Here is a 13,317-nt window from a genome sequence, read left to right on the forward strand (position 1 = left end):
CAAAAGATTTCATCTGTTTTAAAAAGTACTCAGATGGGCATAAAGATCTTCATAGCTTGACTTCAGCTTAGCAGCAGAGTTACATCAGGTATGAAAGGAATGTGCCATAATGACAGTATTTATGGCTGCTATTAACAATTATTTAACAGTAAGATAAATTACATCAAAAGCCTTTCTCAAATCATCAAACATAATATTAAACATGATTTGTTCGTTTTATTATATCAGAGGCTTTTATCAAATATTAGTAATATTATGAAAATACTGTATAATTTTGAATATAGTGCGCACACTTGTATTACGCGCACCCCCTTCTTCTATCACAAAGAAACTGAAATAGAGATTAAACCATTGTGAATTGAGAATTTAAAACAGGAGTCATTAACTGTTGGAGAAATAAACATTCAGTCGGATTGAAGTTAGCTTTGAAAGTTTACTGGTGTTGGCAATCAACCTATCCCCATGTTATATTAATCATATTTATTTCACGGTTATTTTTTGTTTTGTTAAGAAGCAAACCTGTGATACATTTAGTTTATTTTTTTATATAGAATTTTAAATTGCTCTGAGGCTTGTCTCCTTAATCTCATGTTAATCAGTGTGAGAATGTGACATGAACTTGTGTTTCTAATATGGTTTTATTATTTGCAAGGACATTTGTTACAGGAATTTAGTCCTCAGTATTTGATTTCCCGCTGCATCATGGATATTCAGACTTTTCTTGCGAAAAAAGGGGGTGAAGTTGAAGAGGGACAGACCCTCCATCAATTCTTGTAATATATCTGGGAAAATATTTGATATAAACACTATACATGTTTAATATCCTTTGCCACATACTGAATGTTATAATGAACAAAATTAGCAAAGTAGATATGTTATTTTATTTTTAAGAAAAGCCATGTAAGCACTATAGAAGGAGGAAACACAATACATGCTATATCTAGCCTGGCTTTCACCTCATTAGTTCCAGCATTATAAAGTGCCATAAATATTTATTCCAACCGTCCAATAATTTTGTGATATATATCCTGTGATTATTTTATTGTGATTTTTGTTAAATTATATTTTTATTGTTGAACATATTAATATTATTATATAATCGATTTGTTTTGATTCATGACAATGTGTTTCGATATTTTTAGTTTGTGATTTAACTATTTCCCCCTATTCTTGAAACTCTTTGACAAAATGATTGCAGAAGTTCTCATATCAAGGCCTTTGAAGAATTATAACAGGATTGATTTTACTATTTGGACATGCTTAATTGAATCCTATATATCACATAATTCTGTGATTTGGCATCTTTTTCAGGTCTCAGAAATGCAAGATGGATTAGATTAGCATCAATTTTGACATCCATTTGTCTATAAATGATGTTGAGCCTATAGCAATATCGATATTTTGAATGTGGTCTTTAGCTTTGACTTTTCGTTATTTTTTACTCCCTTGAATTATTGGTTAACTAACAGCATTGGGTGGCAAGCTTATCTTGCTCACTAAACACCGTAAGATCAAATATGCGTCCACTTAATAAAAGTGAAAGGACTGCATTTCTGTAATGGATAAGGAAAGCTGTAGGACGATATGGGATATCTGCTCAAACAATTAGGACATTTATAAATAAGGACTTGGGTGTTCTGCTCTTTTTCACCTTACAGGCTGTACATGTTGTAGATCTCTTGACAATTGGAAATCGAAAAAGAGTAGGAAAATGTGACCAAGCAAATTTTCACACATTGCATACTACATACATGGCGCTGCCCAGGGTGCAGACAAGTAGCACGTAAAATTTCATTCAAAGAATTTACAAAGCCAAATCCTGTAACAGTGTTTCTACACTGGTCTATATTGCGAGAAAATTGCTGAGTAAGCTTTTTTTTATATTTTAGCAGTTAACAACTGCACGGTGGGGGCGGAGATCATTCCGACCCGAAAGGCTATAATTAACACTTGACATTAAATATATAACCACAATTGAAAATAATACCAACCGAGCATTAATTTCTACATTAGTCCCATAATTTGGAAGCTAGAAATTTAAAAAAAGAACCCTAAAAAGCATGTTGTTGTTACTCAGAGTTTCACGCTATGCTATCTTGGAAGCTAAGTTCATTGCCACAGAGTCAAGAGTAAAAATTTTCGCAGAGTGTAGACTGAGGCTAAAACATGTAAAATACAGGCTCGAAAAAGAACTTATCCTAAATATTATGCGCCCGAAAAAATTCATTTTTCGAAATTCGTCTGCCCTCCGCCTCGGATTAGATCCACAGATGTGTGTCCTATGTCTTTAAGGGTGACCTCTGAGCTATGACTTGCGCCCAATAGCACGAGCCACGAGAAATAACCCAGGTATAGGGAATGATTGCCTTACATCTTGATATATAATAGATAAAAAAAAAACACCGATAATCAAGACGGAGTTATAATTTTAAGTTATATTAATAGTCGTCTGTCATTAGCAGGAAGCGGGAATTTCTTTACATTCAATTTTACTTGAAGTCGCGGAGTCTAGGAACTGGTATATTCCGTGTAACATTGTTAACCTCGACCTGTAATTATATTCCCATACCACCTGACCAATGGTTTAGTGCGAAGTTTGCTCAATATTTTTTTTTTAAGTAGCATTTAAGCATAAAAAGAGATCACAATACGCCTATCTATTCAAATTCTATTTATTTACAATCGTTGGCTTCAAACGTATTAAAGAACAATGTTAATGGGATCAAATGTTCACATTAATATATTAATTTTATTACGCCACTGTCGACTGATAAGGGGTAGGTGCCAGGCTCCCCGGTGCCCAAAATTGCAATTTGTTTTTGTGGAAATGAGCAGTCTAACAATGGAAGAATACTCCTTTAAATTGCATAAAATGTAGGATTTGAGCCCTTTATTTACATAATATTCCTTCCATGTTCTGCCACCTCTACTATTTCACCCTGTGGTAGTAATGCTTCCTTTAACATTAAAGATGTTTTCCCTTATTTCGCATTTATGAAAATGAAAATACTAATACTTATATGAATAGAATGTAGAGGTGTTCTAATGACTTGGAAAAATACCAGTTTGTCTCACATGTCTGTAATTAATTCATAATTAGCTAAATTAGAAGAGAATTACCAGCCGAATTCCAATGAGTGACCGATCAAGAAAGGTCAAAAAGACTGTACATACATGGACATTTATGATTGGTTAAAACTCTTAATTATATGCCATAAGAACATATTGATATGATTAAGAATATATGATAATTCATTAGAAACACCAAATAATCAAATAGTTTGCTTAATTTGACACTATAAAAGAAGGAAACTCCTCTTTAAGGACGACAGATAGCCAATGTCCAGTAGGTTTATCTGACAATTGATGTCTGAGCGCAGATTGGTTACTTGAGCGCAGTGTAGATTTCCACTGAACCATAGTGGTGAGGTTGTAGGTTTGTCATAAAACCTGTGGTCAACAGATTTCAACTAAAGCTTGATTGACATGAATCACATGATGGACATTCACATAACATTTGTTCACGTGATGACTAAATGTTAATTGTTAATCAGACATAGTTTTTTTTTATATATATAATGAACTTCTATATGCAGAAAGGTAGTACATGCTAGCCCACTCCGGATCGCAAGCTTTTTTCACAGTTTCTGCCAAACGTTGATTACTATGGTCAACCTAATTGAAAACTTAAAATAAAAGTGTTTTCAGATGGTTCACCCTACTTGTTAGCATTATCCATGCACATTCTACAGAGATGATACATGGGACAACACTCTAATGATGGGACATAACTTAGGAATACCTATAAACAAGTTGGATTGCAGACATAGTTCACCACAAAGATAGTAAAAACACACTTTTATGGTATACTATTCCTAGTTTTACCGTACACAAATAAGGATTATTCCAAACGATATGGAAACAGACATATCTTTGGCAAAGGGTGCACTGGGCGTTTACCACCATGAAGTTGGTTAACCCAGGACGGTGCAACTATAGAGGTATGTCTTCTATCATCTCAAAACTATCCAAATCCACAAGGTAGGTATAAAGGACTTTCTAAAATTTGTAATCTTTGTTTTGACCGTTTAGAAAATCTCTTACAGTTTTTGGCATTGCTTTGTCAATGATATGAATAGACGTATATTTGACAATAGGCAAAAATCCAATGTCATCGGTATCTGAACATATCTTGGCATGTGCCGCTTATCCAAGGTATCAATCAGTTCACAAGCCCAGAGCATCGAGATCGAGTTACATGCAATGCTTAGTCCCGTAGTCAAAGAATGCAAGAAGTCTTGGCCAGTGGCGGGAAGAACTCGACTCTAGTATTGTATGAATGTCGACTGGCAAGCAGGTTGGAAGCCAATCGATCTGTCTAGCTAGTGAACATGTGAGTGAATTGTGTAGATATTGGAGTCATATAGGACGGGAGATAAGACGCCTGTGGTATTATAAGAAAAGTTGTGCTAGGATCTAGGAGTTGTACAGAAAGTTGGAAATAGTAAGTATATCGCTTCCGATCAATTGATATACATACTAGATACTAATTGTGGTGAATACTAGCTAATAATATACCGTTACAGAGTATGAGATAGGTAGGGGTGAATGCATTCTAGATGACTGTACCACACTGGATGGAGATTCGAACTCATAGCAACTTACTACAGATTGATATGTTACTTAGAAGAGTATATTATTTTATTTGTATAGATATTGAATGAAATTTATTTTTGTATATGAACTCAAAGCTCGTGTCTGTTTAGAAAATAGTGTATAGGTTAGATAAAGACCCTGGCAAACCCAATACGAGGGCCCAAAGTTTTCCTGGTACGTTAAATTGTTTCAGGTGTACTGGAAGTAGTAGCATACCATGCATTGATGGTGTTTAAGTGAAATAATGTAAGCTATTAATTGGCAAAATTTTCGTGGAAGAAAATAAAATAATAAAGTACATTTAATATATTATGACATTCTGCTTTGATGTAAAACACTGTAGAAGTTACATGTAGGATTGACTGGACTATTCAAAACAGAATAAGGCAATATTGAGGCATGGTGACTATATATCAGTTGTTAAATACTTGTTGGTCCTGACAACATTTTGCAAAATGCAGCTCTTTGCTTCAGTAGTTTTAAGGAAAGGTGTTTTCCCTGTCAACCACAAGCAGTGCATGGGAATTAACTTATCATTAGAGATGAGAATAACAGTTCTACCACTGAGAAATAAAACCATAGCTTAACTTTACAGCTATCAGAGCTGAAATGTGAATAAGTCTAACGTAATTTCCATTGGATCCAATCAAATCTTGAGAACATGTCAACCAACAAGGTCACAGTGACATTTCTCATCATTTATTCTGTCAGCAGAATTCCTTCCTTGGAGCATTCTATAAGCTTTATTTAATGTTTAAAGGAATATAGTGGATTAATTAGGGTTCATTTTCAGCTATCAGTGGAATTTTCACTATTATAGTTTTATGGTCTTTGAGCTTTGTCAATTTTACTTCAGTAAGAATTTTTGCTTGTGTTTAGGTCCTATTTAGTAACTTTAATTGTTCATATTACCAGCTGCTCTGACAAATTTAATTTCTGAAACAACACAGTGCTTGCAGCAATAGAGTTGGCTTTGTGCTGATTATCATAATATTGGATTTCAGTAGAATATGTCTTGTCAGGATTCTTATATTTGCCCGGAAGAGATGTCATACATTTTATTGGCACTGTACCCCATTGACCTCCTAATGAGTACATTACAAACCAGTTTCATTTCATTAGCCCAATTACAGTGCAGAACATATAGAATTTTCAATTACATTATATTTCATAAGCCCAAATAGAGTGCAGAACAGAACAGATTTAAAATTTCATTAGCCCAAATAGAGCAAAATATTCAAAAATTTAAAATTCCATTTGATATCATTAGGCCAAATAGAGTGCAAAATAGAAAAATTTAAAATTCCATTTTGTATCATTAGGCCAAATAGAGTGCAAAATAGTCAAAAAATTAAAATTCCATTTTATTTCATTAAGCCAAATAGAGTTCAGAATGGAAAAAAAAAATTCTATTTTATATCATTAGGCCAAATAGATTGCAGAATGGAAAAAATTTTAAATTCCATTTGATATCATTAAGCCAAATAGAGTGCAGAAAAAAAAAAAAATTCTATTTTATATCATTAGGCCAAATAGAGTGCAGAACATATATTATTTTCAATTCCATTTAATTTCATTATCCAAATAAAGTGCAGAATAGAAAAGATTTAAAATTCCATTTGATTACATTAGCCCAATAAAATGGAGTACATTAACTCAGAATGGTTTAGTACAGAACTGTAAGGTGAAAACCTCCATTTCATTACCACAATAAAAAGCAGAACAGTGGGATGTAAAATTCTAGTTCATTACATTGTTAAACGTAAAGCGGTGTTTTGTTACAGTCTATTTCAACTCATTGAATCAGCCAAGTACAGAATAGTGGGTGTCAAGCTCCAGTACACTGTTAGCTCTAATAAGATAAGATGATAAAGCCTGCCACAGATGAGAGGAACAAGTTGTGCTGCCTGACTCGAGAGGCTGTCAGAAGAGCATCATTCTCACCTGAACTATTGTCTCACTAGAAAATCTTCGACCAATTCCATACAAAATCAACTGAAGAACGTTCTAACTGCATTCGTGTCACTTAACTGATAAAAATTACCTCATTTCCCTGTTTTGGAAAACGACAGAATAAACTGTGTATAGATATGGGTAGTTTTGTCATGTTCAGCAAGTTGATCTTCTAAAATGGCATCATTCAGGGTTACCATAATGATACCACGTGATCTGTCGACACGTTTCTATTGGTTAGCTACTTTTTATAGCTCAGCTTCCAGCTTAGACGTCTGCACACGCTGAATTTCTGGCCTCTTGAGGCAGAAAATATTTAACAGGATTGATATTTCCCTCACAGCCTCTCGAAGCGGAAATCTCACTAAAAACTCAGCGTTCTCAGGTTCTGGCAGGCAGGCAGCTCAGCTAGTTCCTCTCGTCTGCAGCAGGTTTAAGATAAGATATAGATGATATTTTGCTGAACATAATATATTGTAACTTATCTGAATATTGAATAATGATTGTACCGAATTAACAATAACAATATAAGCTTTGTGGACTCTGAGAGGGATGCTGATTAAAAAAAAAAAACAGTTGCAGAGAAGCATCATGTGTCCTGCAGGGTGATCATGACCTTACATGCAGTTTTATTTTAGTAGAGCTCAATTAAAATAAGGTCTTTAGGTTTCCCAAAGGATTAAGAATCCCCTACTCTGCAAGTGACATGATTTATTTTAGTGAAGCTCAAAATTCAATGAAGTCTTTGAAGAGGAGTAGTGCAAACTCAATTCACACAGTAACGTATTGAAAAGTTTAAATCTTCATTTTGTTAGAACATTGGGTGTAAAACTCCATACTGATGTGTTAAGACAGAGGAAATGTGAAAGAATGTGATGACATTGTACTGACATACTCCAATAACCTGACAGGTCTACAGTAATATTGAATATTGGTTTCTCCACTAGACTGGATAGTTCTCTTAGGACAGACTGACCTCTCAAAGCTTTCTCTGGTTTTAACATTTACTTTGAGCTCCTGAATTATGTAGCTAATAAATACACCAAATAAATATTACATGATATGTGGACCCTCTTAGAGAAATGCTGAGTTGACAAACCCACATGCAGAGTGGCTTCAGGTGGAGTATGGTGTTTACTTGCAGTAATGAAATTGGTCAGAATTTTTTCAACTGGGCAATCTTTTTTTGGGGGGGGGGGGGGGGAGGGAAGGGATGCCCACCCATTAGCCATAAAGACTTTGGAAGAGCTAAAATTCTGATAAAGTCTATGGAATTGGTCTTGAAGCTTAAAGGTAATAGGTAAGGGATTACCTCAAGAACAATCTTGTCTACCACTAACAATATAATTGAAGGCAGGTTCGTCTGTAAAGATAGTTACTGTTGTTAGCTGACTTTGCAGTTATTTTTCTCAACAGTAAATTAGTAACTGGAGCTGAATTAATAAGTGAACAAATCACACCTTAACACTAGTTCTAGAACTGTTACCAATTAAGCTATATATGTAACAATATAACAAATTCTCTAATAGATAGAAATATGAATGAGGATCTTGTTATAAAATTTAAACTAGACGCTTAATTGTCAAACCTTGGTTTTTTTTTCTGTAAAAGATCTAAAATATAATAAGAATAAACTAGATATATTAACATTTGATGTATTTTTTTTCACAAAAAGTTTATTTTTTTATATTTTAAAATGTAGATAAGTGTACTTTAAAGTGTAATTCTGTTAATTGATAGCTCAAACCAAACCCGGTAATATAGTTACATGTACTTGGTTTGGACATTAAGAAGCAAAAATTTATATCAATATTATTGAGTATTATTGAGTCAAATTGATGTCAATGATGGTGAGATATATTGACATTCCATGACTTAATAAATGAATAGTCACTGTTTGTATGTATATTATCAGATGAGAACACCTGTGAACCGACTTCTATTGAAGTTCATTATCAGTTGATCTTGTTATGTACCTGTTGTCTATCTGCTAGCTTGTTGTACACCTGTAATAAGTGGTTCTCTATTAAAACACAGGAAATTCTGTTCATCCCTAGTAGAGGTATTTAGAAATGTGTTGAATGATCTGCTAAACTTAGGTTTCCTTGCCTTTGGAACCAACACCTGGTTTAGTCTCTGTAAAGGAAATATATATTGATCTTGATCTTGGCAATGATTGGTACAGATTTTATCCAACACTTAAGATTATACACCTTGAAAACACTGCTTGTGGCATCAATTCTTATCTGTAGTAAAGGAATGTAGAAATATGTGGAATGATATGCCTTGCTTGGAGCAACACTTAATCTAGACGTTACAGAAGAATAAGGCGGTGGGGACTGTTGCTCCAGGAGACGAGGTGGCTCATATAAGTTAAAGGGACAGATGTGCCATTTTGGGGGGTTGATTTAAGTCTTGAATATATGTCAATAGTCTTCAGTATTACTAGAAAATTCCAGTTTCTGAGACTAAGGTATGATTGGTCAAAAAAATGGCCTGTCTGTCCCTTTAAAGCTAGTTAGCTATTCAATTACAGCAAGGATCAGAACCCCCTGAATGTTTAACCTTGTCAGTTACACAGGTTAGAGGAGCTTACAGGGAACGTTTTCTATAACCAATGTAGCTTGTTTCTAGCTTAAAACTAACTGACTTGATGTACCTTTAAGCTTCCCCTTATTGTATTAAACTGACCTAATGTGGCTTTAAGTTTCTGCTTCCTGTAAAAAGTATGTTTATAATTAAACCTATTAAGAAAGTTGAAGTATTTAATAAAAACACACCTTCAATCTCATCATAACAACTTAAAACAGGAACTCCTCCTGGTATTTCAGACCTGGCGCCAATATCTTAAAGACACATTCCTACATCTGGTATTGTGGAATATTGATTTTCAAACTAAATCAGGAACCACATTAGCTGATTGCATGTGCACAAAATTCGATCCAAATTTCGCTCATGCAGTACCCTAGGATCTTTCAACTCAATTTCTTCTGTTGATATGGAGGTAACAGATTTAATGAAATAGACAATTTGACATCATCCTCATTTCTGCACCTCACTAGCTAATGAAGACAGTCAATGAAAAAAGTGTTTTTCATTTTTCCCATTTTTGGGAGTGGATTCAGTGTTGAATATATGTAAATAGTCTTCAGAAGTACTAGTAATGTAAGAAATTCTCATGATTCTTTTAAAAATACTTCAAACTAGGAATTTTACTTATTATTTCTATATATGTCTTTTCTATATATCACAGAGTATCTTAATATTCAAACTTGTATAATTCTGGACACACATGGATTTCGACGGTGAGCTGTGAACAAGTTTACTAATCCGCTTCGCTAAAAAAAATCCCATTTCTGAGATGGTAAAAAAAATGGCACATAATAATTTTGAATGGGTTACTAGACAGAGGCTTTGTGTGCACTCAAGATCTATAGACACCTTCAAATGGATAGAGTCTTTTAATGTCATGCTACCGGCAGCATTGTCTTTACTCTTTATGGTGTCTCTGGTTCTACTTTACAAAGACTTGAATAATACAATCGGGATCAGTTGATCTGAAAAGAAACAATGCAGTTAGTATCAGGAAATGTTGAATTTAGTGTATGCCAAGTTTCATTGCTGTGACATAAGTCTTTGCGATTCAGCCTATGAACATTTCAGTTCCCTTAGAATAATTGAGTGATACATAAGCTTATACTAAGGCCAGGGAAATCTCCTTTAAATCCCTTTACATCAATGTTACCAGTGCAAATTTTTTTTATTATCTTGGAACACCCAGCTTTAATTTGTTACACATGTTTCAACTTCAAATACTTAGCTATTAATTTAATTTACTTAAAATAAAACTCGTACAAATGATGTGAATAAAATAAAAACTTCTGAAGAAACTATGTTCCACCACGCCAATAACTTAATGATATTATGACTGGGGTGCAATTCTCTTTCTTTACACCTGCCAAATTCTCTGAATGCCCCCAGCATGCCAATGCCATTGTCCATGTTTGTTTCTCCAGTAAGATCAAGTGGACTATAAAACTTCATTTCTCTATAAACATGGTGTCGTTCTAAATGCTCTTCTACATTTGTGAAATATAAGAGAAATTTGTTCAAATTGACGTCTGTAGCAGAGTATTGGAGATAGAACAATCAGTCAAAACACCACAAAATCCACAGCGTGAAATAAAATGAAAGTTTGAAATGAAAATTCCATTCCACTTGTCTTGACCTTTCTGACCAATGGCATGCAGTGGACAATGGATGAAATTTGATGAAAAGTAAGTTTTGTGTTTTGGAGACCTTCTTCTGCTCCTAAGGAACAGATTAGTGTGATAAAGAAGATAGTTTTCAACAGAAGACACTAGCGCTTGTTAAAGTTATGTGTAAATCAAATTGAAGAACTAAATCAAAAAAGAAAAATCATAAATGGTTATCATATATTGTAATTGTGCCCATGATGATAATTCCTTGAATACTGTGTGTGAGGAAATTGTATAATTTAGAAAGAGTTAAGTTTTAATTTGAAAATCACTTGAAACAATTTGCTGTGGAATTGAAAAAAATTAATAAAAAAGGTGCTTCAAATTATTCTGGGAAACATTAGGAAAATAATGAATATAACTGCTGAAAGTTGGAAGTGGTGTTGATTAGATTCCTTGTGGGTAAATTAGATGATATTGCTGCTGCTACTGTAGGCTTTCATTTACTTTCACCTAACTAATTCTATTCCAGCCTGACTGTATAGCTGTAAGGGATGTATTCGTCTACATATTTAAATTAAAAATTGATAGTGCTACGTTTTTAATGAAAAAAATCAGTACAAGCAAGAAAATTCCCTCAATCAAAAATTTCGTCCAAAGGCTGGCAAAATCAGGAGTAAAGGTAGTATAGTTGACTCCTCCAGAGAGAAGTACCATCAGATGATTTTACACAGAACAAGAAGTTGGATTTTGATTGATTTTGAGCTGTACTACTATTATTACTTGGACGACTCTGTTAGTTAGGATGGTTGAAAAGTATAGAAACTTGAAGGCCTACTTGTCTATTCTAAGTTGTACAGTAATGATGATACTGTTCATGATAAATATTGATACTTGAAGAATTCCTGCAACTACAGGAATCTACAGCACCATTTATATTACAATTCTACTTCCAAAAAATACCTTACTACTAACTTCTCCACCAAACTACTACAAGCAAAACCAAAATAATCAAATTCTTATCTTGTCCATGCGTTTTGTTGAATGAGTTCTTGAACTAAAAAATTAACCAATTCCCAAGTTCTATTATTAAATCAATAAAAAGATAAGTTAACAGTCTGTTATTGGTGATATATCTGATTTTTTATGATTTTTCAGAGTTATTTATAAAAATATCCAAATTCCTTCCACCATTTCGGCACTTCCTGCTAGTCTGTTTATTTTGGCGTTATTTTATTTGATATGTCAAATATTCGATAGCAATACGAGAAATACGAGAATAAAAACTCTCTGTCAGAATCTGATAGCTTCAGACATTTATTGAAGAGAAGGTCAATCTCTCTCCCTATAGTTAGATCTAAGAACATAGAGTAACATCAGAGTAGTTGTAGTATATAAAGATCCCTCGACATTTGGAAATCTAAAAAAGCTAACGCTGCTGTCCTGGCAAAATTTCCCTCGTTGCACACTGCATGGCATTGTCTGTCCTCATTAACCCATTAGATGCAGGAAAGCAGGACATAAAACTAATTTCATTGTATAATCTTTATAAATTTACTTTGTATCTGGCTATTTTATTTAAACATCAATTGTATATTATTTAAAGAATTCTGTACCTTTTATTGAATGATAATGTAATGTACTTTTTGTGTTTTCTTTGTAATAAGTGCCAAAATTTTGTCTTGCTTTTCATCACTATGTTCAGGTTGCAAAAAACTTTAACCACTGATTGTTCCATATAACTGTATGTTTATATGTCTGTTGTAGTTGTAGTACTTTATGAACTAGAATATATTGCTACAGTTGTAGTATTTCATAAAATATTATATATTGCTACAGTTGTAGTATTTTATGAACTACTATATATTGCTAAAGTTGTAGTATTTTATGAACTAGTATATATTGCTACAGTTGTAGTATTTTATTAACTACTATATATTGCTAAAGTTGTAGTATTTTATTAACTAGTATATATTGCTAAAGTTGTAGTATTTCATAAACTACTATATATTGCTAAAGTTGTAGTATTTTATGAACTAGTATATATTGCTAAAGTTGTAGTATTTTATGAACTAGTATATATTGCTACAGTTGTAGTATTTTATGAACTACTATATATTGCTAAAGTTGTAGTATTTTATGAACTAGTATATATTGCTACAGTTGTAGTATTTTATTAACTACTATATATTGCTAAAGTTGTAGTATTTTATTAACTAGTATATATTGCTAAAGTTGTAGTATTTCATAAACTACTATATATTGCTAAAGTTGTAGTATTTTATGAACTACTATATATTGCTAAAGTTGTAGTATTTCATAAACTACTATATATTGCTACAGTTGTAGTATTTTATGAACTACTATATATTGCTAAAGTTGTAGTATTTTATGAACTAGTATATATTGCTACAGTTGTAGTATTTTATTAACTACTATATATTGCTAAAGTTGTAGTATTTTATGAACTACTATATATTGCTAAAGTTGTAGTATTTTATGAACTAGT

General features: G+C 33.1%; 1 protein-coding gene across 1 annotated transcript; it reads left to right on the forward strand.

Annotated features, from left to right (window-relative positions):
* Positions 1–12,772: 12,772 nt before the first annotated feature.
* Positions 12,773–12,988, forward strand: LOTGIDRAFT_105272 (hypothetical protein; the record flags this gene model as incomplete). The annotated part of the gene is made up of 1 exon (XM_009059633.1): positions 12,773–12,988. A coding segment is annotated over one exon (216 nt), but the record flags the coding sequence as incomplete, so codon positions are not given.
* Positions 12,989–13,317: the final 329 nt, after the last annotated feature.

This window comes from Lottia gigantea, assembly GCF_000327385.1.
Source record: "Lottia gigantea unplaced genomic scaffold LOTGIsca_4, whole genome shotgun sequence".
NCBI classification, from domain to species: domain Eukaryota; kingdom Metazoa; phylum Mollusca; class Gastropoda; family Lottiidae; genus Lottia; species Lottia gigantea.